The sequence below is a fragment of the Anas acuta genome, chromosome 3 (assembly GCF_963932015.1).
Source record: "Anas acuta chromosome 3, bAnaAcu1.1, whole genome shotgun sequence".
Lineage (NCBI taxonomy): Eukaryota > Metazoa > Chordata > Aves > Anseriformes > Anatidae > Anas > Anas acuta.
The window spans coordinates 57820819-57848608 of record NC_088981.1 but is presented as its reverse complement, the minus strand read 5'-3'; the positions used below and the strand labels follow the sequence as shown (position 1 = coordinate 57848608).

The following is a 27790-nucleotide window of genomic DNA, read 5'->3' as shown; positions in this document are numbered from 1 at the left end:
TCTTTTTTTTTTTTTTTTTTTTTTTTTTTCAGTGGGAAAGCTTTCATTGTGAAACTTTTCACAATTTCCATTTTAATGGCTGTCCAGGCTCTTACCATCTTCAAAAACAAACAAGAAAACAGCAGTGTAAAGAAACAGCGACAGGTAAAGGGTTCAATGTAAGCCCATAAATCTCTTATTATATACATTGTATTTGTTGCTAATAATACATTTTACTGGTCACAAATGATAGAACAAGGACTATTAAAGTTAAAAGGAAACTATTATGCAGATGAAGGGAGAAGCATCCTTTTAATATCATACTGAAGGTGTTCAATTATTGTTATTAAAATGGGCGAAGTTGTTGCTTTAAATTAACCCTGTGAGGTTACGGTCTTTCCTTAATTTCTGCCCACATGAAAACACTGGACCTGAGGAAGGTTCTGAAAGCCTCCTCTTTGCACCAGCACATGAGGAAGAGAGAGTATCAGAGGAGGCATCTCTATGATGGTCAAGTGGTGAGTCCTTCACAGTTGCAACAGACTGACCAAATAACCTAGCAAGGAAACCCTGCCTATTCAGATGTGGTAAAACAGAGCATTTCTAGCAGTCACCCACACCTTTCTCATTAAAGTAGGTGCCACCAGCCTCCATCACAAATCCAGTGTTCTGGTTTCATCCATGCCATTTGGCAATCAAAGCAGGTGACCAGTCATCTAAAGCCACAGGGAAAAGTCTGTTGACAAACCTTTGGAGACGAAAATTACAAAAAAAAAAAAAAAAAAAAAAAAGAATAATAATAATAAAAAAAATCTAAATTGCACATTTTGAAATTGAATTAGTTTATAATTATGTAAATTATGTAAATAAATGTATGAAAATAATTTTTAATTACTTGTGTTCCACTGCTGTACTGCCTTATCTCAGTTTCACGTCTCCTTCCATTTCTACCACATTTCCATTCCCCTCTCTGGCCATTTTCCCTGTGGCTTTAACTATTCCTCCAGTGAGACTTCAAGAGACGATGGTTTCAGACACACGGCTGGGCCACACCGTGGTGGTGACATAAAGCTGTTTTTCCAGATTGCAGCCTGCTACTGACCTACACAGAATGGTCCCTCCTGGCTTCCTCACCCTATTTTCAGGATGTTTGCAGTTGGAAGGGTACAACTGTTAATTGGAAATTAGGGCATGAGGGCGGAGGCTCCTAAAACATAATTACAAAGCACCATGCTGTGTCCCAGCACTGCCATGGGAAAGCAGCTTGTAATTTTAATTTCAGGGCTGTGATGGCTTCTCTGCCAACTGTCTCACCGCCCTCAAGCAATTGCGAAGGAACTGCTCCCTGTACCCAGTGGAAGATGTCTGCATCGCCTGTGCCTGCTGTGGCTTCACCCAGGAGGCTTGGAGCAGCCCAGCCCTAGCCCGAGGTGTATTTTCTGCCCAAGAGCTGATACTGGATGTCTCATCACCAGTGTCTCAGCCCAGCATTTTGTGCCGATTCAGCTTTACAGGACTGTGCAGTGTATTTCTTAATCTGTTGTGTCAGTAGGCATAAACTGGCTGCCCCAAAGCTGAAACAGAGGCTTTCTTCTTTTGCCGGGATTAACTGTTTCATGATGAGTTTAACTTTTGTACAAATAGATATTATAAATGCCTAGTATTTGCATCTACATGGTACTCTGCCAGTCCCAAAGCGTGATAGGAATTGGTATTTGAGGGGTACCAATTCATATTTTTTTCTTACATGAGGTGAACTACAGTGGTACTTACAATAGCAGTGAGGGGAGGAGGAAGCACGATGATGAAGCTCTATAGGAAGGACGCAAGACTCCCTTTTTGGAAAGCCCCTGCACTTTAGTTCTTCAATTAATCCACTAATTTTTATCACCAAGTCAGCCTACACTTTCATTTTATTAATACAGACTAAGAGAAGCTTCACACTGTAAGAATATCATGTTTAGAGATGCCAACATCTGCAGAGCTACAGCGAGGCTTAAATCAAACTTTTAGTGGCAAGAGTGTATGGCAGCAGCACTGTAATTATTTGGCATTTGTCTGCAGTGCCTCCCTGCCTTCAAAACACTTTTCACAGGCTGTCAACAAGTCTTTGTGTTTGTGTTTGGCTTGGCAGTGACTCTCAAAACTGGGCGAGTAAGTGAGGAGGAGCCCGTGCACAAGCCCAGTCGTATGCAGCTTTGCTCAGTCTTCTGTGATCTCTCATCTGATAACCTTCAAAGCCCTGCCTTTCCCTGCATTTCACTCACTGTTTGTACGTTATCACTACTGACTTAAAAGAAAGGATCTCTTCAGATTACATTAGCTGTACTACTGTTGCTAATAGCAGAACAGCTCCTATATTTACAACAGCAGAACACTGGTCTTGGGCAAATAGATTATTCACTTAAATAAACAAATCAGATCTCAGCTTGACTTTAAACTCTCAGATTTGTTGTTTGTGAATATATTCATCCACTAAAAAATGAAATAACTAAAATGTTGTATCTATACTTTTGAAATAAAGCTATTTAATTTCAAGATTTTATTATTCTAAAATCTGAAGAAAAAAAAAAAAAGAAAAAAAAGAAAAAAAAAAAAAGATTGCACTGGCAAAAGGAAGCTGAAATAAATATTTTGGTTTGGGCTGAACTAAAGCTCATTTAGTAGCCAAGCAAAAAGAAACCAAAAAATGTCCCGAAAAAAAAAAAAAACTATCATTTAGGTGAACAACATGAAACTTCTGGATTTTGTATGAGGTAAGCTACATATAAACACAGTCCAAAGTGGGACTGTTTTGATAACACTGAGGTTGCTGAATATCAATCCCCATTTCCAGTATTAATCCACCCTAGTACCCCACCTGTAGCATTATTTAATACTTCAGAACAAAGCATCCTTTCCCAAAACAGGCACTGTATAAGATCTGCATGTGATCTCTATGCAAAATAATGTTTATACATAGGAGGGGATAGCCCACTACGCTGCCTGAAGCGATCTTTCCTCCTCGGAGATATTTTGGTTTGGTTGCTTCATGTTACTTACACTCCCATTGCAATCTTGGAGTTGTATTGCCAAGAAGAGGTGGAAATGTGTGAGGAGAACCCCCCCCCCCCCCGCTCTCTTTGAACTTCTGGAGGACCCATCCTTGCCAGCACCATGGTTCCCAAGGGCCCTGGAGGGTTTGGGAGGTGAAGGCAGAGCATGTCCTTTCAAGTCCACCCCTGCAAAAGGCGTGCGGGCAAACAGTTCCCTTGTCCTTATTTGTCTTAACCGAACAGATGGAGACCTGTGTAAGTTTGTTTTCACCTCATTCTTCACAATATTTTTTTTTAAAAAGCTCCCTCACGCTGGCCTAGCTGCTGTTTAACCACACACATTCACAGAGGGGAGCAAAGCTCCCCACCAGCCTGCTGGTGGCTGCTCCTCACCTGGCCGCTTCGTGGCCAGTTCTCAGTAACTGTGCTCTAGACTGGGCAAGGAAAAGGAGAAACCCAGGGGCCTGCCCGGGGCACTGCTCTGAATTACAGCAATCACGCAGAGCAGCAGCCTGAGCAGGGAGCAGCAGTCATGACAGGGACACAGATGTCAAAGGCTGCGTGCGGCTTGGGGAAGGGTGTGTTGAAGGGGCTGGAACACACAAAACAGGACATCTTGCTGCCAAAGCAAGAGTTTCTGCCTGAGAAGAGCTCAGGGCCAGAGGCACTACCCCAGGGTGAGGCCTGGATATAGTCACAGGCCCTGTCAGCAGGAGAGGAGCTCTTGTCACCTGGCTTGTGGTACGTGGCAGCTGCAAGGCGGGGGCCTGCTCCCAGTGCAGCCTCCTCGGAAAGCAGTGGATGGCAAGCAGAGCTCAACAGACAGCGAACAAGGAGATAAGAAATTTTCTCTGACAGCCAGGGACAGCACTCCTCCGTGACTCAGATGGTCCCTTACCTGTGCTGTGACTCGGCAATTGTGTGTGATTATGAAGATAGATAGGTGCATCTGTTCCCTGTCTTTTTCCATGTATTATACATGGGAGTATTTTATTTAAGCAGGAAAGAGAAGGGTTAGGGCATAAAACCTTGCTGTATTAGTACTAGATAGGAGTGTGGTAAGCAGGGGTGTGCTTGCCAGGATCCAGTGTGGTAAAACTGGGGCAGCACACCAAGGAGCAGGAAAGCCTTGCAGAACTGAGGTGAGAAAATTTCTGCATGGAGAGAAAGAGAACAAAAACCTCAAAATAACAGTGCAAGCCCAAATGTGTTTATATACCTCACACTGAGGTCGATTTTAGACAAACTGCTGATATATATATATATATATATATATATATGTGTCTTTATGTAATATTTTTCCTTACCTAGTTCCTTTCTAAGAAATTGGGAGCTGGGGATGTAACCCAGGCCAACAACTGCTAATTGAGTGAATTTCCTTCTCCTGGCTTTACACTATTCTCCAGAAAAATCCTTTAAGCAACAGCTCTCTCTCTGCTTGAAGCACATGTGAACAGTAAAGGGCTATTTAGAGTGATCTATGATGGGTTCTCCATGGATATCTAATATAATTTCTGTTCAGCATAATAGGCTCATTAGAGTAGGCTTGTGCAAAACTGTTTTTACAGAAAAACAGATGGCTCAGTCAAACAGGAGCTCAAGTAAAAGGATGTGCCTTAAAGCTGTCCAGGAAAGGACGTTTTGATCCAATCTTACTACATTTATCATAAGCAGTAAGGCTATTTTGAAAGATGTTCCTAGAAATTCATACCCAAAAGTCATGTGCAAAATTCTGTGATGCATCCACATTTTCACATTTTACATTATTATGTAAAATAATAATAAAAATCACTACACCATTTCACATGCAGGAAATCTGTGGAGCTAACCAGTGTGTATAAACAGGCATATAGGCCCAAATCCCTAAGTACTTAAGGAACCATCTTTGTAAACAGCTCTGATGACCCTACCAAAACCATCTGTAACCTTATCTGTGCTTTTCCAGATTATGGCACTTGGCAATGAAAAATTTAGGACATAAAATTTAGACCTAGTCATTATTACAGAGCTGCACCCAAATAGTTTGTTGTTGTTGTTGTTTGCTTTTATTGTTTATTTGTTTATTTTTGAATCGCAATTCTCTAGCAATAGCAATATTTTGACAGTGGGAAAAAGTCAAGTAAAAATCCATATGACTTGTTCCCTCTTTCTCCATTATTAGCTATGTAGCAGTCTTTTAATTCTTTTTTCTTAGTTGACTTTCCACTACAACTCTGAAGTAACTCTTTGGTAGTTCATTTCAATACCCCTCAAGCAAGACAGTTTGATTCCTGCTTCCTGACAGAGTGTAAAAATAGGTTAATTCTCTTCTCCCTTATCACAAGCTTAATTGTTTCAATCTTTTCTTAATATTACTCATCTTCAGAGAACAGAGAAGTCCGTTGAATATAAAAGCATACAAGCAAGGATTCCAAGAAACAGCATTATAATAAATAATTATTGTACAGCTGAGATGTGCCAAAAGGGAAGATCCATCTTTTTCCTGTGACCATGCTGTGCCTTAACAAAGTGTCATGCAACTGGGATACAGATATTGCTTATCTTTGCACAGATTGAATTGTCCTTTTTTTTTTTTTTTTTTTTTTTTTCTGTAATTGTGGCTCCTTACCTCATACGGACTACGGTCCTACTCCAGATGTAAAGAGAGTTGCTGAAATCAATGGAGCTACCCACAGAGATGATATTGATTCTGAGCACATGTAGGAAAAAGTGTTTGCTCTTCAAGAATGAAATGTCAGCTTCAAGAAAATCAATAATGGATTTACAAGTGATGTCAATGGGGTCAAAATTTCACTCATAGCATTAGTTCATACAGCAAAATATGCACAACTTTAATACAGTTGCAAACTAGATTACATTTGAATTATTGATTAGGCAGGCTACATTACAGGACAACATGGCAGGTGCCTGAAAAATGCATAGTGAAAGACGGAAATATTTGCAAAGGGAATTGGAAAGACCAAGGCATCAACATGTTACACAAGCCCTGGCAGAAACCCCAGAAATTAAATTCAGAATATTAACTTACCGATAGAAGGATTCATTTATTTCTTCTGCTTTGGTTTGTACCAGTAAGGCTGCTTAACAATCTGTTTGTTCTCAGCACATTCTTTCTTTCGTTTTTCAGTAATATACTTGAATTATGCAATGCATTTGTTGGAGGATGTTCCCCAATACTTTGTTGTTGTAGCAGACCTCATGTTCTCAAAAGCCAAATCCTGCAGATATCCGTTCTTACCTGGTATCTCTTTAGCATTGCCATTGGGCACAAAGAAACTTTAAGTCTTATTTTGTTTCTTTTAGTCATTAAGTTTTCAGCATAGAACCGCAGAATCGCAGAATGGTTTGGGTTGGCAGGGACCTTGAAGACCATCCAGTTCCAGCCCCTTGCTGTGGGCAGGGACACCTCCCACCAGACCAGGTTGCTCAAATCTCCATCTGACCTGGCCTTGAGCACTTCCAGGGATGGGGCATCCACAGCTTCTCTGGGCAACCTGTGCCAGTGCCTCACCACCCTAAGAGTAAATGATTTCAGCCTTATGTCTTACCTAAACCAACCCTCTTTTAAAGCCATTGCACCTTGTCCTATCACCCCACTCCCTGGCAAAGAGTCCCTCCCTGTAGGTCCCTTTAGGCAAGGGATTCATCACCTTTTCAGTTAGAACATTGCATTTTGCATTCTGCTTTTGCCATGCTGTCTTGAGTAGCTGGTTGCCCTGTTGTGGCAGGGGAGCATTGGACAGGGTGCTAGATAATCCTGGTCTAGACTCCCTTTTCCCATGGCATCTTGGAAATGATGGTGTTTTTGATGTCCCTTCCAACCTGGGTTGTTCTATGACTGGAAACAAGCTACCTTAAGTATGGACACTCGAGCTCTGGCACCTGAGATGCTTCTGTGTGTTGGATACCTGCCTGCTGGCCTTCCTTTAGAGAAGCCTTTCCCTGTGTGACATGGGGGCTCATGGAGAGGAGCTGGGCTGGGCTCCCTGTGGCTGTGCTGGGGTCAGCGATGCCACTTCACCTCTCCTCCCTCCCAGGAAGGGGAAGGTGGCAGCAAGGAATGGGTACCGGGGCTGTGTCCTGCAATGCCATCACCACCAGCCCTGATGCTGCTCTGTTCTGTGCACCTTTCCACACCCAGATGTTGGGTCACCATTCAGATAATGGCAAAGAGACTGCAAATACAGTCAGTGGTTGCTTGAGTTCCCCTTTGCATCCTCAAGGGATTGACACATCCATTGGAGCAAAAGCATGGAGCAGGACCACACCGGCTTCCTATTTGGTGAGCCTGGTTGTCCTCCTTGTGAACGCGAGGTGTAACACACTGCAATACACAACCATGCAGATGGCTACTTTAGTCCACGTGGACCATAAGCTCAACAGAGCAAGTTCAGTACTTTCATGGAGATGTGAACGAGGTCCCAGGATGTGGTCCACTGAGGAACAGTACAAGCTGTTTTGATGTTATATTTGTAAATTTCTCTCACCCTTTAAATCCAGACAACACACCCATATGCTCCAACATGGTGCCTTAGAAGAGAATACTCTGGGGTCTTCACACTTCCCTGCTCTTGATAGAGAACAAAATCTAAGACTCAGTTTTGAAACAATACACAGATACCATCATTTATTAGGTATAAGCAGAATGAAAAGAGTTACGATTTTTTTTTCCCTAAACAGATAACATTACATAAAAAATTGCAAGCCATTTTATACAAATTGCTTTTCCATGTGTGTTTATTTTATTTTCATTTACTTCCGACTAGGAAATAGCTTCTTAATGCATTTGCAAGTTCTTGTCTAGCCAGTCCCTGTTGCATAGACACTCCACATCGGCCTGATACAATTCTCATGTTTATTGATCTAAGTTAGAAGTCAATCTATAAAAGTGAAAGGGATTAACTGTTTCAAAAAAAAAAAAAAAAAAAAAAAAAAAAGTTAGGGCCTGTGTCTTTATTAATTTTAACTACTCAGAGGTTTTATTAAAAAAATGTTCCTACCTCTCATTCTTTGCAGTAAAGAATACTTGGCAAGGCTCTTTTCATAGAGTACAGATTGTTTAAAAATTGCAGATACATTACAAGATAATAATCAACTCTGTTTAAGGATTTCAGTGGGACTCCTTTTTACACACAGTAGAATTATCCCTTTTTTCATGTAAGAGAAGAAAAAGAACATTATAAAGCCAGGGTTTGCAATGCAGAAACCAATAGTGTTGAGTATACTTCATTGCTTGCAATATTCCCAGCTCTGAAGCACTGTGGAGCATAAGATACCAAAGAGTGTTTCATGAAGATTTCTCTCACTGAAAGTCTTACTGTGAGATGGTAGGGGGTATTTACACATTTTACAGGGCATACTTTCCACTTTTAGAATATTTAAAACAAGCAAATTAATTTAAAAGGGCGTTTTGACCGAAGTTTGATACCTAGATCTACACTGCTCCAAGTCCACTCCTGCGAGCCAAATGCTGAGGGGAGTCATACCTCTGTTTAACTCCTTCCTGACCCTCTTATGCTGTATAAAACAACTGGAACAGTAAAACAGAGCTTTTTAAAGATAGATGTTGATACAGCCAATTAAAGGGGCAGAGGCCCATGGAGAAAGCCAAACCAGGAGCCTCTTCAAACCAGGTCTGTAGGTTGCAAGGATGGCTGGAAATCCCCTCTGCCTGCTCTGTGCTGGCTGCAGCAATGGCATCCCAGGATTTTTAAGGGTGTTTGGATTACTAATGGTCCTTGCTTACTCTTACTGATACTCAGTAATAGAAGCCTACTCTCCAAATAGATGGGTGGAAGTCTGGGTGCTGGCTTTGGTAGGGGTGGTTCTCTTGCCCTTTTCTTACTGTAGCCCTATGGCTTAAGTTGAATTAATAGAAAATTGGAAGTAAAGCCATGAAGTCCTGGCTGACTGATTTGCTGATCTGGCAGTCAGTGGATAAAGGCATTTGGCTTTCCGAAAATGCACAAAATCTTCAGGTTAAAGGAAACTAACACACATGAAGTAGGACTTCTGCAAGCCACTTCCCTTCAGAAAGATGATATACATTTTTTGTTGTCATTGTCTGCTGATAACTTCTTTTCTGAATTTAATTAGAAATATGAAGGCACATAAAATTTAATAAAATCCATATGCACCCCCACTCATCAGAATGAATGAGGAAACACAATTTTTTTTTTAACATTTAGACTTAACCTAAGCAACCCACATCAGATATGAGGTCCACAAAAGAGTAGATAACTTTATTGTAAAATGCCAGTACTGTTTTTCTACATGTATTGTAAAGTTTCCAGACTTTCCTACTAGCATCTGATGACAATATTCTGAAAAACATAGATAGCCTGTCAGATATCTCTGGAATATGAATGCATTTTTCCTGGTGTTTACGGGGAAGAGTAAAAATATGTGGGCTTCACATTACCCAAGATTTGGTCTTCATAGTTAGGAAGGCAGCAGAAGAAGAATCCCAAGCATATTTCCATAATGGCAGTGGTCCAGCCAAAGCCGTAAGCCCAGCTGAACATATTGATTCCTGTCATTTCAATTTCACTGGAGAACTTTACTGGGTAAATGACCAAGCCCATGATGGAGAACACAGCTGAAAAAACAGGAGAAAACAAAACAAAACAAAAAAAGGATTAAACTAACACTCATCACATTGCCTGTCTCCATAATACCTGTAGCTAAATCCAACCATATTTTGGAGGATTTGGAAATAGATCCACTGCCATGACAGATTTTACATTCTTTTTCACTGAGAGTTCAGGTGCATACAGGCATTGAACCAAGAATAAAAGCAGCTGGGAGAAACGCCAGTTCTAGTATGGATATTCCTGCACAAGTTAAACTTCACATATTTTCTTACCAGCCACAAAAAGCAAGCCTCCAATCCCTCTTATGAAGTTGAACCGAAGCGTATCAATGGCAAATGCTATGATGGCCAGAGCAAAACAGATGACGAGGAGTATAAATCCAACAAGGTATGTGGCAGCTGCAGCTCTTCCCCAAGCTGAAATCAGAAGGAAGGCAAATTAGAAAAAAAAATAAAAAAATTCTCTGGTTTATAGTGAACGGCTAATTTTAAACAACCATGGAAAGAAGGTCATCTCTCAAGAAGAAAAGCAGGGAGCTCTCTTTCCTCTTGTAGCTAAGCATCTGAATGCCACCAGAAATCATTCATTAAGTGCAGAGTGTGTAAGGACACCAGCTTAGACCTCTCCTACAGAATGCAATGGGACTTGCATACATGCTTCCTGTTTAGGTTTAACAATTAAGAATCAAGAGAAAAAGTGATTCTAAAGATTTAACAGTGGACACTCTACTTCACTAACAAACGTCAATACCTCAGCAGATGCTGTAAAACCAGCAGCATTCTGCATGGGCAAGGAGAACTGGACTATCCCTGAAACCAATAAAACTCTTCCTTAAACAAAAACAAAACAAAACAAAAGTTTGTACAAGCACTACCACTCTGGCATACAAATGTAAAAATATGGCAATACTCCACTAATGTCAAAATTCAGCAATTTCCAGTTTTTTTATCCTTTGTTTAGCCCTGTGTCCTAAGTGGAACTAAAGATTTGGTGTCTATTCTGTAATGAAATTTGACCTCTCCTTTTGATCGAAAATCAGAAGTGTTTTATTTTGAAAAACTTGTTCAGGATAGTAATACTTTAATTTCCAAATTATGTAACTTTACGTTATAACATGTCAGAGCTAAGCATATTGTGTTGTTATAACAACAGAAAAAATATTATTTATTCAATATTTTAAGTCTTGAGGCACAATGACTGCTCCAAGAGATCAAAGTGCCTCCTCCTTTCAGTGTAAATAGCCTGCTTTGACACTTTTAAAATTGTGTGTGTAGATAGAGTAGGCAGTTAAATCTGCTGGGCATTTACAGACTTTACCTCCTCACCTACACTGTGTGTTTGCAAGGTGTTGGCTTCTAACCAAAGACATAGAGCAACAGTGCTGTAAAATTACCACAGCCCCAACAAGCCTGGTGATAATTAGAACTCAGCTCAAACGTGGTGCGTGTTGTTCAGTAAAGGCCTTTTTGCATCGAAGTGCTGTCCATCAGCAGCTGGACAGGCACCATCAGACAGACAAACCGGGGGGAGGACACAGTTCACCAAATAGCTTGGATTTATTATGCTTTTCCACACAACCATCGTATATGTTGGTGACCTACGCACTCTACGGCTTGCGTGCCTGTGCAGGTAGAACCAGAAAATGACCTTCATCTTAGCTCCCTTTTCCTGCTGCTGTAGTAGCCCAAGGCTTAAAGGACGGTCACCCATATAAGAGAATTAAAGTAATAAAATGCAAAGCATCCCCAGTGTTGTGTTGGCGTGAAAGCCCTCTGGGTTCAGCCACTGCTCTGCCTCTGGCTCTTCCCCAGCCCTCTGATATTGGACTAGAAAAATGGGTCAGGATTATGAGTCAGCCTTACTTTTAACCCTTCAGCCCATCAAAACCAATTTCCCCTTCTGTTTACTTTTCACTATCCACCCCTGCTTTTTGACCCTTGATCCAGTCTAACCATTGCACCACACTTTCCATTTTATGTCTTGTCCTTTTTCTTCCATATGCCAAAGAGTTTCTGTCTCCTGTAGAGGACTTTCCAACTGTATTATTCATCATGTAAACAGGCATCTTCCTGAGAAAAACTGAAGGGACAGCAAAGATGTGTCTCACCGTCTAGCCCAGTGTTTTAGCCTAGACTCTTCTCTTAAGGAGTTTACAGGAGGCATGGAGATGGAGAATTGTGGAGATGCAGGGTCCAGCATGGGAGGGGAGCACCTCAGCAGGTCTGCCAAGGCCTAGTGTGCCCGGAGGAGCTGGTGGCAGATCACCACCCCTTGGCTGGAAACATCACCCACAAAGGAGCCCAGTGGGTGCCTGATGGCCACAGCCATGTGCGTGGCACCATGCCCCTACTGCCATCTCCATCCTCCTTGGGGCTCGACCAGGTGTTTCTCCCGATGTAGTGTTACAAGTATGGTGACTGTGTGAAAGCAGGTTGGGTGTACGCCCAGCCTGCAGGGCACTGGATGCATGGCAAGCAGAGACATGCTTGCTGCAGGATGCTTACATCTTTAGGATGCGTTGCTTAATCACCTAACAGCCGATTTTGTGACACTCACTTCTAAAAAGAGAAAAAAATGTACCTCAAAGTTGGGAGAAAACCAATGCGCAGCTGCAGTACAGCAATAGGCTTCCATGGGAGAGCCACCATGTGTTTTTTTTTGAGGAACACTACCCTGATTTTGCCACCTGTCCTTCACAAAGAGCAGTTTTCAGGAGCCTAAGACCACAGCGTGTAAATGGCTTACATTTCTGAGGTAAAAGATTATGTGGTGATAATTGCAACTGTTTCTGTATCTGAGGTATTAATTTTTGCTTGTGCCAGAATAACTAGAGTAGCTTAGTGTCCTTACAAATATGACTAGTACTTACAATTCCTCAAAAAGGTCAGAATTAGAAGAATTAGAAGAATTAAATGGGTCAGAAAACAGAGGGAGAATGTATAACCTCAGCCATTACAACTGCAAATGTCTTCTGCACCTCTAGAACAGATTCTCAAAGGCTTGGCACAAATGCAGAGTCCCTGCGATGTTGAGCAGCAACGCCCTTCCCACAGGCTCTTTCTCCACAGGCTGCAAAGCACTTTGTTGAAAGTACCATTTCAGAATAGGTGTTTTATTGGGAAACACATTTGAATGGTTTTAGGAAATTATTTAGTTGCAACCAAGTGGCTAAGCTGATCCCAAATGTTTTATTTTCCTTTTTTTTTCTTTTTTTTTCTTTAATATAAAGCAAACATTATAGCATAATTATTTTTTTTTTTCTAATTGCAAAGTTTTTTCATAACAATTAAAAAAGCGATGCAGTCCAAAGAATGTAACACCATGGCTGGTGCAACACCAACTCAACGAACACTTGACTCTAGAGAGAAGCAGCTGGAAGTTCTCCCATCATAAAATGAGAAATAGGGATGCAGGGAGCAGCAGCTTGCAGGACATCAAGCTGAGTCTGTAAAAATGCACAGCAGTATGTGAGATCTGTTTTCTCAGTCCCCGCACATGGCAGTGATGTTTTGGCTGTTTAATAGTTAAAATTTGCTTGTTAGAAAAGAAATATGTGTTTATGCAAGAGTGTCCTGGAATACCAGCAGGATCCTGTAACACTGCATGTCAGTCCTACTTCTCCCTTTTCACCTCCTCTGTCAGCTGAAAAAAAGCCCATCAACAAGCACTATGAGAGGCTTTGCAGGAAGCTACACACCACCCTCCCTTCAACTCCTTTTAGCTGGCAATTTTCTGAGTGACTTTATCTTAAGCAAAAACCTTACAGCAAGACCTTGCTATCTCACACAGGCAAAATTTTCATGCCTATCTTAAGCAGAGCACAGAGTGCTTCTATTTACAGTGTCTTGTGCAGAAGTCAGCGATGACTTGTAGTCAGCGAGCCCAGACTACCCACTGTGATCGCAGCCATATGGGACTACTGGAAAGTGCAAATAAGTGCCTGCCTTCTGAAACCCACTGCCATGTGAGGAGACCCAGAGCTAATTTAGAGAACAGAAAGAGTCTACCCATACCCTTGCAGAGCTCACTGTAGCTTCTGAGCAAGGTAATTAGCTGACAGTGTACAATAATAACAGCTTTATTACTGTGCTATTAAAGCTAAGTTAGTTTGGAGGTAGCATGACTACCTCTTGTATTGCTCCATCTGAACGTATTCTGAACATCCTCTTGCTGACTGCAGCCATATGGAAGCTGATTGGCTTTATTAGAAACCCAGGACTAAGAATATCTCCGATTTCCTGCCTTCCTGATTTTACTCCCTCATGCATTCTCCAGTTTGCAAAAGTGCAAGCACCGCTTGTGCTTCACACACAAGGAGGCAAACTTCCTGGCACAGCAGTAAGCTGAGTCAGCGGTGTATGTGGTTCAAAACACAGAAACGTTCACAGTGATCTTCTCATGCCTTTCTTGCTGTGGTACCCCCAAACCACGCAAACTCTGGAGTGTCTCTGAGTCATATTTTCTGAAAGGAACCCCAGAGTTCAGGAGTATTTCTGCTCTAATCAATAAGAATATGCTTCATCAAATTTTCCTCCTGTCTTGAAGCTGACACACAACTAGCATTGGAAAGAAAAATAAATGGTTGTTGTCAGCTCACAGGCATCAACAAATTATGTATGCATTCTCACCAGCTGATCATTTTATCACATCAGCCACTGCAGCAAATTGTGTAGCAATTTTAAGGAGAGTTTCAATATAGAAAGGGGGGAAACGCATAACTGTCTTGGAAAGACGATAATGTTTACTTTGTTATCCCTCATACCAACAAGGGAGACAAACACAAATCCTGCTGTTCTAGCTCCAGTCTTACATAGCAATTCTTACAAGAGCTGAAATCTGCCTTGGTGGTGATTCATCTCTGTGTTGTACGTAATGAGCATGTTTCTAGACTGAGTTTGCAGAGCTCAACCTGTTTTATGACTCTCTGATTAAAGGGAAAGAGCATTATTTTGGAAACAAAGCTGAACTCACTCAGATTTCTCAACCTGACGTTCTTCACCAGGGTGTGGCACACTCTGCAGAGCACACAATTCGCTATGAAAAGGAACTGCTTTAGCCAGGTTTTATCCATTTCATTTTGTTTTGTTCTCACCGAGAACATTTCCATGTGAAAGCAAAAATGTCTGTAGAAAAATGTCTGCAGCTTTGAATTTGTGCATGCGTTTACAGTAAGACTCCTTGATTTGTATCCTTTGGAAAGAAATTAAATTGAAGGTGGTTTTCCTAATTTATATCCCCTTAGCTTGCATTTTACGTGGACGCATCAAACTCATTAACCCTAAGCTTGTTTTATCAGCTGAAAGGTTACAAACTGCTATATATATATATATAAGCCACTGATATCCAGGACTCAAGGTAAGTGGCATGGTCAGGATTTCCTTTTAATGCTGGACAGGGCAAAATCTTGTCTTCTGAAAATCATGACCCTCTAACAACCAAACTACAAGAAATTTCTGCGATCTTTTTGGAAACGAGAGAACATGAAAATCTCTGCAATTGTTTGCTGATCACAGAGCTGTCTTTGAAATACCTGACTTCATTTATTCATTTACAGCTGAAATAAATCAGAAACTATTAAAAGCAGCTTCTTATGAATAAACAGTATATGCAGACTGAAAGCTATTGACTGAAAATAATTTATCAGAAAGGCTATAAAAATGAGGAAAATCACATATTAGTCACGGATAATTTACGAACAGAATAAAACGGGGAAAAAACATTCAAAGGCATGACTGGATGTGTATTATTCTCTGAGCTTCTATCCTCCAGTGCTCTTCATTGCATCTGGATTGTTCTTAAAACATCTATGTTTTCTGGATATATTTTCCTTGGGAAGTTGATGCTGGTTGCCTACCTGTTTCTTGTGTGAGTTTATATAATTTGAAATGGAATAAAAAATACACATTTTTGGTTCTTCTTTTTGGTGACTTTGTTTTCTTTTCCTTAGCATTACTTCAGAATTCATTGGCAGTCAATAGGTGTTTCTCAATTAATAACCAAGTATTACCTCATAACATGCAGGCCATTTTTATGTGGGCAGGAACCAGTTTTCAGCTTGTCGCTACTAAAGAGACAACCACTGTGGCAGAAAACAACCTACTTAGGTTCACACCAAGTACTGGCATTCTGAAGTTTCTCCATGATTAGTAGCAGGTCCAGCATAAATGGGAAAGGATCACGACTTCCGATTACCCCATAATAAAGTCTTTAAATGACAACAGTAATGAAAAGAACCCTTATGCATAGACCATCTATGAGTAAAACATAATATGCATTAGCAGAAGACAGTGTCTAGCCTTAATGCTAAGATGATGGTTCATTCAGCTTGGTGGATTTTAACTCATTTGAAGCAAATTACTATGAACTCCCAACCACTGACTTTAGTCGTGAACCTATACAGGCAACACCTGCATCCAAGGCTTCTGAAAACCTCTTCTCTTACTGAGGAAAGCAACCCAACTTAGGAGCCATCCTGACTTGCATTTTGAGGGGAGGAGCAGTGACGTCTTGAGGGAGTGGTTCAAATTAATTTCACCAAAAGCCCAGACATGTATAAGCTTGACTTAGAAGCTGGCTTCTGCAAATCCTGTATTAATGAGGGCTTCTCCTTGATGCTTACTTTGCACTAGGGAGGCAGAAGTGGCAGAGCGTGTAGAGCCATCATCAAAGGGATCACCAAGGGAGTAAGTTAGCTATTAAAAATAATGTGTGCACTGTGCCTCAGAATTAAAGGTTTGACCAGGAGAGAATTAGGGAATATCCCTAGCCCCCATTATCTTCAGAAGCAGTTGCATATGCTGCAAACATCTTGGGATCAAAATTTAGTTTTGTTGTAATACTACAACATTTTTCCTCCTATGTTTCCTACTCATTTTACGCTAAAAGAGGATGACTTAAACTTGAATGGGTGTATAGGGGTGGGCAAGGTCAGATAAATAATTCAGGTAAGGTATTGATGAATCAGTACATATACGTAAATTCAGTTAATCACACAGTGGCAAGATGTACCTGCTTCTTAACTACTTCTGTGCTAAAAATGGGTTAAAATATATAATGTGAGTTAAACAGAATAAACTTCCACGACAACACAGCCTATGAACTAGGACTTGTAATTGAAACAGCAGAGTGGAACCTTTCCAAAAAGCTCCTTTTAAGTTTGATTTTCCTAGGGCCATCTGAGGCTGAAGAATACTGAATTTACATCTCATTTCCATAGGCACCAAGTATTGTTCTCCTTACTCTTGACCTGCATTTTTCATGCTGTGAGCAAACTGTGTTCTGAAACCTTGCTGCAAGTAGCCTCTTGCACTAGGGAGTTTCTCTCCAACAGAGAGCAGCTATAAATCTGGATCTAATTTCCTGTTAGAAGCAAAAAATTATCATTTGAAAAAAATAATACATACAAACAGATGGTACTTTGTGTTCATAAAATATCTTACAAGTCTTATTTACTCTTCTTGTGAATGAAAATGATATCTTTGACAATACATCTTAAAATTCTTCAGCGTTTCCTGCTTGCTGCTGATAGGGTTGTTAATGAACAAATGGGAACTACACAGAGCCATCCTATTTTGGGGTCCAGATTTAAACATATTGTGCATATTCAACATAATTCGTGACATTATGTGTGTTCCATTGCAGACTACTACTCCAGCAGAGCTGTTTGTGAGCTGAAGTGCTATTTCGTACCAATAGGAAGACAGAAGCCTTTGGGACATAGTCAGAAACATCTGACACAGATGTAAACATTCTCACTTCACAAACTAACTTGAGTTCCCAGGAATTTTTGATTGATGAGAGATCTTGTAACAGCGCTTGACAAAGAAGAAACATAGCATTAAAAATGTGCCGACTCGCCATGTTCAGAGTTGCTCAGAATAACACAAGCTGTCAGTGAGAAGTAATATGGAAATGTAAAACTAATAGATAATAGCATTTTGAGAGGAATGTTTCTTTTCCTGAGTAAGTGATTTTCTGCTTAAGTAATCTGGCTGTTTAACCTTACCGTGGAATTCAAAATCAGCCTTGCAGACCTTATCACCATTCAGACTAGGGAGAGAGTACTATAGCCCTGTTGTATCAGATTACCTCAATAAACTAGGGGAAGATATGAGGTGAAGAGAAATGAGAATATAGCCACAAGTTTCCATAAATTTTCAGCAGAGGTGCCTCCGGTGTGTGTGAGCAAATGGTATGCACTCAAGGACTTCAGATCCTGAGAATTCAAAGCACTGAGGATCTTTGCAAAGTCCTTGACACCAGCAGTTCGTATCCTCACAGGGAGATGAGAACCCTTCACACGGATGATATTTTTCCATGAGATTTAACTGTAATTGTTGAAAGGGATGTTGGATGATAAACAGTGGGATGCCATCTGCAATTGCTCTCTGTGGAGTTAATTGCTGAATAACGTAACTATTATTTAGAAAAGAGTCTGATTAAATGAATCTGCCACTAAACATAAAAAAGGACAAACCCTAAAATTACAAGGGAAAGCATATTTGCAATTGCAGATGAGGAATGAAAATTGCCATGCTAATTAAATGCTCTGGGCTTGTACCTCTTCTCTTATACCTCTATAGTAGCAATGGAGTCTCTCCTACAAAGTCAGGGGGGAAAAAAATCATTCTCTCTTGCATTAGAGTTCCTTAAATATATTGCTGTTGTGATATTTTCATTAATATAGTTTAAGACATGCAATTAAGCCTGTATTTTCTAGCATTCTAAATTTTGAATACCTATTGAATATTCTAAGTTATTAAGTAACTAATCTTGTCATCCTATTTCTCACTGGTTAGTCCTCAGTAATGTTACACTTTCAGGAGACTGATGACTTAGGCAATGATGTGCTACCCTACGCACTGTCATTAACACTGCTGGAAATTACCATATATAAATGTAATTGTTTCAGGTTTTGATGTAACAGGAACAGCAAAAAGGTTTTGTTTTCAATTCACCCTGTATCAAAGGATTCAGTGCTTTGCCTTGTAATGCAGGTAAGGCAGGGAGCACGGATCTGGCTCCACTCTGAGCTCCCACACAGCCTTCCTTGGACTTGCCAGAAGCCTCCTCAGCCTTTGTTTCCCATATTTAGGGACACATCTCCAAATCTACCTGAATATCACCATTATCTGGAAAAGTTTAGGTGCAGAACCTTGGCTTCAGGAAAAGCCTGCAAGAATGGCCCTGTGGCTTGAGAGAAGCCCTCCTTCAAAGGACAATTACACGCCTTCTCCATTTCTCTTCCTACATGCACACACCCTCATATGCTAAGGAGCAGTCGGGACAGGCTGCTTCTCCTCCCAGGCCCTGCTGAAGGGGACTGTCTCCCAGTCCAGCCCTCTGGAAATATCCCTGTGTTGTTCTGCTCAGGGCATTTGCCTGAGGCAAGAGAAGGCTTTCCCATGCCTGACTGTCAGAGTGATTGCGACATGGGGGAAGGCTAAACAATTTCATGTAGGCAGCGTGGTAGTGGGAAAATGAGGTGTGTAGTCTACCCTGTGCCCTAGGTGTGATGAGTCAGTGGTCTGGCTGGAGAAGGCAATTTTCCAGAAGGAGATGTGGAGCCAGGACCTCACTGTTGTATCATTACCTGGGGGGGAGGACGCAAGTGATTTCCATTCATGCATGCTGCCTCCATAATAATAAATGGGGCTTCATCATTGCAAAAGGTTCCCTGGACCCATAGTTCAATTTAAAAACAAAAACAAATGAACAAACAAAAACAGGGAAGAAACTTTTCTCACCAATGGGGTTCTTAGGAGACTAAAGTAGAATATTTCATGTCCTGACAGGCTATTGCCTTTTGCAGCATTTCCTTTGTTTACTTATGCTTTAGACACTCATCTTCTATCATTCTTGAACCGTTTTTTTTTTTTGTTTTTTTTTTTTCCATTATAATCATACTATACTAGCCATCCCATCCTGTAGTATTGAACTAACATTCACAGTCCAAAATAATACTGGAATGAGACAGAAGATAGTGACCCACTACATGGGAAGACAAGAAGAAGAAATGTGTCCTCTCCAGATGGCAAAATCATTCATCCCGCCACTAATCTCCACAGGCAATAAACTCTCCGGACATCCTAGAAAAAGGCTGGATTTGAATACTATGATGTGAAAATAACTGATGGTCTGGATTCCGTCACATGGAAATACCTTTTCTTGACTTTTTTTTTCCAATATTTCTGTTTGCACCGTGCAAATGACCCAACAACTTCAACCTAGGCTTAAGCTTGAAATTATTTTGATGGCAGCATCTGCACATGGAAAGGCTGCAGGGCCAGGTGGAACATAAGATGGGACAAGTACCCCTGAGTTATACATCTTATTGTGTATTGAAACGAATCAAATAGAATCAGATATTCCTCCTAGCCAAGGACACACATTTAAACATCTTCAGAGCCTGCAATGGAATAAATCACGCACTAAAAATTGTCTCAGGTCTGAGACACACCTTGTTCAGGAGAGGTTATGCAGCCAAAAAAATCCAGAAAAACAAAGGAATACCATGCCAGCATCATGAAGGGATTTAACCTCTGTGTTTTCTTTGCAAGCTCAGCCATGTCCCCGCTAGATACTTTCCATATTGTGCTCATTATCCACCTCTTAAGTATTTGTCTCTGTCTTTGTAATGGTTCAATCATGTTATGAGCTTGAAACCTGTACTTGTTCCAAATAGCAGAAAATGCTAGAGCTACAGTTTGCATTTCTCAGTCCCTCATCTTAAACTCCATTCATTTCTGATGTGTCTTAAGGCACTAGATATTTTTCCCTATAAAGTTCTGTTTGTTTGAGCTAGACGTGCTTGGAAAGCAAAAGACTTCTGGTAATGTCTGTATTAGTGTCATATTGTTAAAACAGAAGATCTGGACTCTTGGAGAAGTTAGTAGAGTACATAAACTCCTCATGTTCTCACTTTCCACAGTCTTCATACACTTGCAAAAGACCAGCAGAGATGCAAGGCGAATTACAAACATTGCAGGTGGAGAACGTGATCTGAATTTGCAGTCTATATTGAACAACTTGCAAGATCTTTATAGTTGGATCTATTTATAATAGGATGAAGATGTCTGAAATGGATTAAGACATCTACACTGTCCAAGCCACGTTGAGCATATTCAATGGCAGCTGCTGGGGTAGATGTGCATATCATGCATGTCAGTGAAACTAGCCCCAAAGGAAGACTGAATTCCAGAACATACCCAGCCTGGGAAGCTGAGAATAAAGCCCAGAAGAAAGAAAATAGGAACTGTGGAATAGAGGGGGAAAGAAAGAATTAATCTCTGGAAAATGTAAAATGTTTCTGTCCTTTCTATTTACACCATGTCTTTTGTCTCTGCACCCAGGAAGGTAAGTAATTGCACTCTGTTCATCAAGCATGGTGTTTAGCTTGGCACAAGACACTGAATGATTTTTTTCTGTGACCTTGCTGGAACAGTATGGATAAACATAATCCCAGAACTATTAAAAACCCATGTTCTAGCACTGAGGCGGGTAAAATCAGACTCAATGCAAGACCTGCAGTTGCTTGCAACTGAGATGCTGTTACAGGGCTTGCTTTTTGGGTGGAATCCAAGGCACCAGCATCAGGCACCTGCACCCCGCATGAGGAAAGACAAGAACCCCAAAAGAGACATCCCAAGCCACACCTCAGTATATCCTCAGTAGGCCACACCTACTGAGCAAGAATGGAATGATAGGAAGTACAGAGGACAGGGTTGTCTCCGAACACATCCCACCTCTGAATTCGTGGTGCCTGAAGGAAATCTGACCAGAAAGCACCTCCGTCTCCTCAGGGCTGAGAGCTGAGACCAGTCCTCTGAGACAGATTGCTCATTTGCTCTTCCAAAACAAACAAACAAACAAACAAACAAACAAAAAAACAGACTGCAATCCTTCCTTCCTCTTCTGTGTTTCATAAATAGGAGAGAAAATGGTGTTTCCTGCTGCCTCCATTGCAGGCCACCTCTAGGTAACACCTGAACTGTTAGCAGGCTTGCCTGGAAAGGGTGGGACCTGAGTCCAGATCAGGCTGGGGGCTCAGCCCAGGTCTTCCTGTAATAGGTCCTGGTCCTGGTCCCCTGGCAATGGGTAGGAAAATCACAAAACCAGAAGTACAAAGAGCAAGGAGGACCACAGCTCTGCTGCATAGTGCTGCAGACACCCTGCTTGCATTAGGGGAGAGTGGGTATCTACATCTATGGGGCTAGAAAGGAGCAGGATAGTGACGTGACTTTGCACCATGATAGGTCTACAGCCTTCTTACCCCTCTGGGGGGCCCACCCTTGTATTTTACACAGGCCCAGATTTACACTGCAATGGATTAATCTTGCAAAGCCAAAGGTCTGGCAGCAAAATCCACCGTCATTTGGCTTATGTGTATATTTGTTATGTTCTACTTTTACATATTGCCCCATTGATTAAATGACTCTATTGTCTCAGACATATCCTTTTCCACCTGGGAATGTTGTCGAGGAGGATTTGCTCAGGCTTTCTGTGTATTTAGTAAATTTTCAGAGGTTAACTGTTAGATAGATGTCCACTGAGAGAGTACTGCAGTCATGCAGCATGCAAACAGCATTTCTAATGCTTTCAAAAGTGCCAGATGACTCTCCAATGCATGTTCTGGAGAATATGTGTGTACTAAGACCAACATGTTAGAAGCGTGGCACTTACTGAGGATGTAATTCAAGTTACATGACATGTTGTGGGATAGTCCAGAGGAGGACGACCTCCCTGGTTTGTCTGTAGATGCTTCCCAGTGGGAAACTGCATACAACTACAGGATTTAAGCATGTAAGAGAGAGGCGGGGTAAGGAAGGAAGTGAAATGCCAAACAAGCATGTGGGACCTGGCAGCATTTATAGCATGAAGAGAAGCATGGTGAAACCTCTGAAATTCTCTGTTCGGGCAAAGTGGGCCTTCATGACACAGACAGTGCCTAAACTGGAGCACCTAACTTTTCATTGACACTCAGGACCGGGAAGCCCTTTGCTAACTCTAACCAAGGAAGGCCAGGCCTTTCTCACCGCCCCTCTACCCACAGTATGCACACATACTTGCAGCTGAGCATCATGGTCTCTCTCCTGCCCTCCAATGCCACGTGCCAGAGGCAGCAAATTGGCTCGATCCATGCCCAGCCAAATAGCTGACACAGGAGCTCCGAGAGCAGGACTGGGCATGTGGCTGAATGGAGCTGGCCTTGTCTCACAGCCCTGCACTCGCATGGGCCTGCTACAGTTAACTCTTCACAGATTAATTCTGAGCACGGGAGGTAGAGTTTGGCCATGGATGATATACTTTCAGGAGTACTTTTGAAAAGCTGTAATAAATGACCTCTGAGACTGCTTCTGCAAGCTCTCATTTTCAACTTAAACAGCTGGAATTTGAACCTTAGAGAAAATGTTCTTCTGTAAAATTTGAGTGAGCATCAGCATAAATCACAAGAAAGCTTGAACCTTCTGGCTTAGGCTAACAGTCCATCACTCCCAATAACTCGCTTCAGACTGTGGCCCATACCTGACATACAGAAAAAATCTAAGAAACAGCACACATTTACAGTGATCCTTCTCTTGGCCTACCCTCCCAGACTTAGTCGTTTAAACCTCTTCAAGCTGGGACAGCTTGTTTAATAGCACACTTAAGCAAAATTCAACAAAAACATAAATGCTTTCTTCTCTTAAAGCTTTCTTTCATAATCACACGAAGGCTCCTTCACATGACTCACCTACTGGAGTAGCATTCTGCAGTCTGACGCTCCCTGGGGATATCTTTGTATCATCTCTACCTCCCCACTTGTACATTTCTACCTCCCCACTTGGCTTATCACACTCATTCCAGGCTTACCCCCACAACTTGCTTCTTGGACATTTGATCAACAGTATCTTTTAAGTTCTGGAAAGCCGTGATTAGTGAGAAAAGTTTACCAGCTTTTTCTAAAAGAGGAAAAAAATTCTTAAGTGCTGTGATATTTTCTGCACTTGTGGCTTTTAATTTGTACCATGCAAGCCATTTCCTAAAGCACCCAGGTTTCTTCCTGCACAGGGTTGAGGGCACCTTCATTCTGTTTCTCAAAAACCTTGATGTATTTCAGTGTCGGTCCCTATCTCCCATAGCTTCTTACATGAAGGTCAGATATAAGGAGATACGGCAAGGAGAGCTGAGGGAAGAAGAGCTCGGAGAGGTGACCCACTGCTTCAGAGCCCTCCCCGTCGCCCCTGCCGATGCTTACCGTAACCCATGAGGGACTCGCACCTCCATTCCCCACCCTCAAAGGGCTTCCTGCAGCTCTCCCATAGCGACGCTTGGTGCACGTAGGGCAAGGTCTGCGACTCCAGCCAGCCCCTGCCCGCCAGCGCAATGATGCCGAAGATGACGCCGATGCCCAGGAGCAGGGGTAGGATCCATCTGCACCGCGTGTAGTCAAGGCCGTACTTCACCATCGTGCAGGGCCGCAGGAGGCTGGCGGGGCGAGGAGAGCTGTCTCTGCTACCGACCCAGCCGAGCTAAGGGAGCACCCGTACCTGCCAGCCGGTCTGCAGGTGTCTGAGAAAAGCTTTTTAATCGGGACACACATGGGAGGGAGGGAGGGAGGCAGCTCCTCCTAAATTCAAATGAGTAAGAGCCTCCGGAGCAATAACCAGTCTGGCTGGGGAGAGGCTGCCAGGCTGGGTTTGTCAGTGGGATCCTCTCTGCTCTGCTGACTCGGTAACAAAGAGGGTGATGTTTACCCTCGGCATTTAACGCTTTCCTTCCTGCCGCTCCCCAGCGAAAGGAGCAACTCACTGCTGTGCTTGCAGCTTCGCATCTCCCCTGGGATTCGCATGGGGCAGGTAAATGCAGGAGGCAGCCCATGCAGCTGTTTGCTTTGGAGGGTGGTGGTTGCTCCTGAAACTTGACACCTGCAGGTTGAAAGATGCCTTTCTTGGACTCCGTTTAAAAAGGAAATGATACCCTATCTTTGGCAATCAATGAAAAAAAAAATGCTCTAGCTGCTATTAAGCTAACACATAGCTGCAGGGGGGGGAAAAATACAAGAGTTTATCCTTAAAAATATAGTATATTCAGGTTATAGCCTCTGTGAGAGAATGAAAACTAGGCTTGGGTTTGACTGTGCCTTGCGAAGCCTCCCTACATGTGGATCTGGCTGTGCATATGTGGCTCAGGGCCTGCCAGAGCCTGCCTGCGATGTGCTGCGAGCGTGATGCAGAAGAGACAAACCACGGCCTCCTGGCTGCGGGTTGATCTGCCAGCCAGCTTGGAAACAACCCAGGTTTCCAAGCTCGTAGGGCTCTCCCTTTGAACTAACGTGTGTCTCAACCCGGTATTTCAGTTGTCTGTACGTCTGGAATCAGCTACACCATTTGCAGATTTAAGTTGTTTTCTGTGAAACATGGTGAAGCTCACAGGATGCTAAGAATCCTTTGCTGCCATGGTGGGTTTTGTCAGCCAGGTCTGCATCCAAGCCTGGACCTGATGTACTCAGAGGGATTTGCAACTATACTGCAGTTTTTATGGTGAAATGCAGCATCCATACTGAATGGCAAGCTCCATAGCTTTTTGCCAAATTAATTTTCATAATTCCATAATATAACTAATATAAAACAAATTCGACATTACATAGAATTAATACACTGTACAGGACTGTGCACCAGGAGTTCTTGAGCTCATGTAGACCCAAACTGGAACATCCACACCAATGAGCTGCAGCACAGTGAAGAGCCATTAACTCCACCATGAGAGCAATATGTATGGATTAATGTGACACTGTGCCTTACCTCTAAGCATGTTAGCCTGGTGGTAGATTAGCAGTGGCTGCTTGGTCCCTCACCCTCCAGCTGGAGCAATTTTGGCTAGCTGAAGCCTTCAGGCAGCAACTCTCCTTTCGTATGGTCATGGCCCATTTTCCTGAGGTTGTGAGACGTCCATCAACAGCATTCAACAGACCTCCGCTAGAGCAGGACACATCTGTACAAACTTGGCCTTGGAACTGAGCATCACTTAGAGCAAAAGCCAACCAACAACACATCTCAGCTGCTGTTTTGAGGATGAAAATAAGAGGCAACCTCAAGAAAAATGAAACCATATTTTGTAAAGGACATTTTAGGGAGCTCTGGTAGGTCACATTTGTACTAGCCACAAATTCAATTATCTTTAACCTAAATATAATGCTTAAAATTTTAATTATCAATTCTAACACACTGTAATATATATTATTTACACATTGAATTCTTATATTTACATTAAAACAAATATTATTTGAAGCTCACTCTTATTGCAACATATTGGTACCTGCAACCTTTCCACATCTGTTTACACATATTCTTTCTGTTGCCACAGCAGAGGTAAAGATGATCACAAAATATCCAAAAGACTGAGTCAAAAGAAGTTTGGATTTGGATATCAGATTTTTTTTAAACAATGACCTCAAAAACACTGATGCACGTGGCAGTAGACTGTAGCCCTCACTCAGCTGTTTATATCTAGTCTCTTCTCAGTTCTCAGTCCTTCAAGAACAGTTGCAGTTCTCTAAACACTTGGCCTTTTTGTTCTCACAGAAAACAACCAAATCAAAGCAATTTTGTAGATGAAATCCACTATGAAGTCAAGCACTGTCAGGTATTTGAAAGCCAGTGTTTGCCGAAGAATAAAATTATCTTCCCTTTCCCATGGAATGCTCATCCCTGTTTTAGGTAGCCATATATGACTGAAGGATTTGTCATCAGTTTTTGTCATAACTCACCTTTGAATGAATGCATACTGTCACAAATGTTAGCATTTGCAGGATGATACCGCGAAACACATTTATCACACTGAAAGAAAGATGAGTAGTGTTCAGTCACAGCAGGTGTTTCTGCATCTTGCTCATCTTTGTCATCCTTAAGTAACTTCAAATGACAAGCAATTCTGACTCTCAATACAAGGGTAATTTGTGGTATCTGGGACAGCAGAGAGGAAGATATATTCAAAGCTGACAAAATGAAGTATCGCGTGTAATTCTGATACTCCTGTGGCAAACGGGGAAAAATGACTGAAAACTTCTGTTACAAAGTCTGCGATCTGAAGTGATGACATACCCACGGTGGGCTGTGTATTTTGCAGTGTATGAGCTGTGTGAAAGCAACTGGTTCTTCTGCTTTTCCCCATGTTTGTAGATAGTCCCTCAGAGTAAACACCAGCATCATCTGTTGAAAATGAAGATACACTGTCAATGTTAAACTGTTTAGACTTTAGTGCACTTACTGCATCTCAAAATATTCCTAATGAATTTTCATTGCTACTTAAGTAATCAGTAATCAGTAGAATGTTGATAAAACAAACAATTTTAAGACATTAGAGCTAAAAACATCAATCTTCCCCCTTCAGCCAAGACACAAATAGTTTTCTCTTGATGGAGAAGGTAACAAATAATTGGTAGCACATTTTCATCCACCCTTAGTCTGCTGGCCCTATCATGTGAACTGTATGTATGACTGCAGATTGGCATGGGTTGACCAACTGCAGTGCACATTCATGAGTTTTACAGAAAGAGCATCTTCATTCCATGATGTTCATACTTCTTGTGAACAAGAAGCCTCCAGAGTTGTTTCTCTTTAAAACTTTGCTAAAATTATTTTATGATCCATTCTCTTACATCTGAGAAGTCACTCTGAGCAACTGAGAAACATTTTCTGCCTTAACTATTACAGATAGGTCTTACAGTTCTGAAGGTGCTGCCTGAAGGCTAGCACTTGTTGTTTACGTACTCATGGCTCAATCTGGAAGAAGAAGGTTGGGGAAATTACTGAGCCTCCAGCAAAGAGAGGTTCATGTCCACTCTCTCGACTGCCCCTCTGGGGGAAGAGGCCACAGGTTGCTGCTCTCCCAGGTTTTTGCCTCACTGAGCCAAGCCCCTGAAGCCTCGGGAGTGGGTTTTTCCTTTCCCACTTGCTGGGCATTTCAAAGGAGTCTCCTGCGGTGGCTGGACACACAGGACCTATTAGGTGGTGCTTGTGGTGGCCCCGCAGCGGTTGGTGGTGGGTCCTGCTGCCACACATCTTGGAAAGTCCCTCCCCGCTCCCACAGGCAGCACAGGAAGGCTCTGAAGAGGCTTGAGACCTCCACTGTCTGCTGAGCTTGGAGGAAAACCTCCACGGGGTTTTGTTAAGACTTTTAGCAAGAGCCATGTAGGACTAGCAT

At 42.0% G+C, this 27790-nt stretch overlaps 1 protein-coding gene across 1 annotated transcript; it reads right to left on the bottom strand.

Moving 5' to 3' along the window:
* Window positions 1–7644: 7644 nt before the first annotated feature.
* On the bottom strand, window positions 7645–24402 carry LOC137854184 (p53 apoptosis effector related to PMP-22-like). The gene is made up of 3 exons (XM_068677297.1): window positions 23844–24402; window positions 9880–10023; window positions 7645–9612 (listed from the first exon to the last, which is right to left on the bottom strand). Exons 1-3 carry the CDS (start codon window positions 24052–24054, stop codon window positions 9398–9400), a joined length of 570 nt encoding a protein of 189 aa, XP_068533398.1. The 5' UTR covers window positions 24055–24402; the 3' UTR covers window positions 7645–9397.
* Window positions 24403–27790: the final 3388 nt, after the last annotated feature.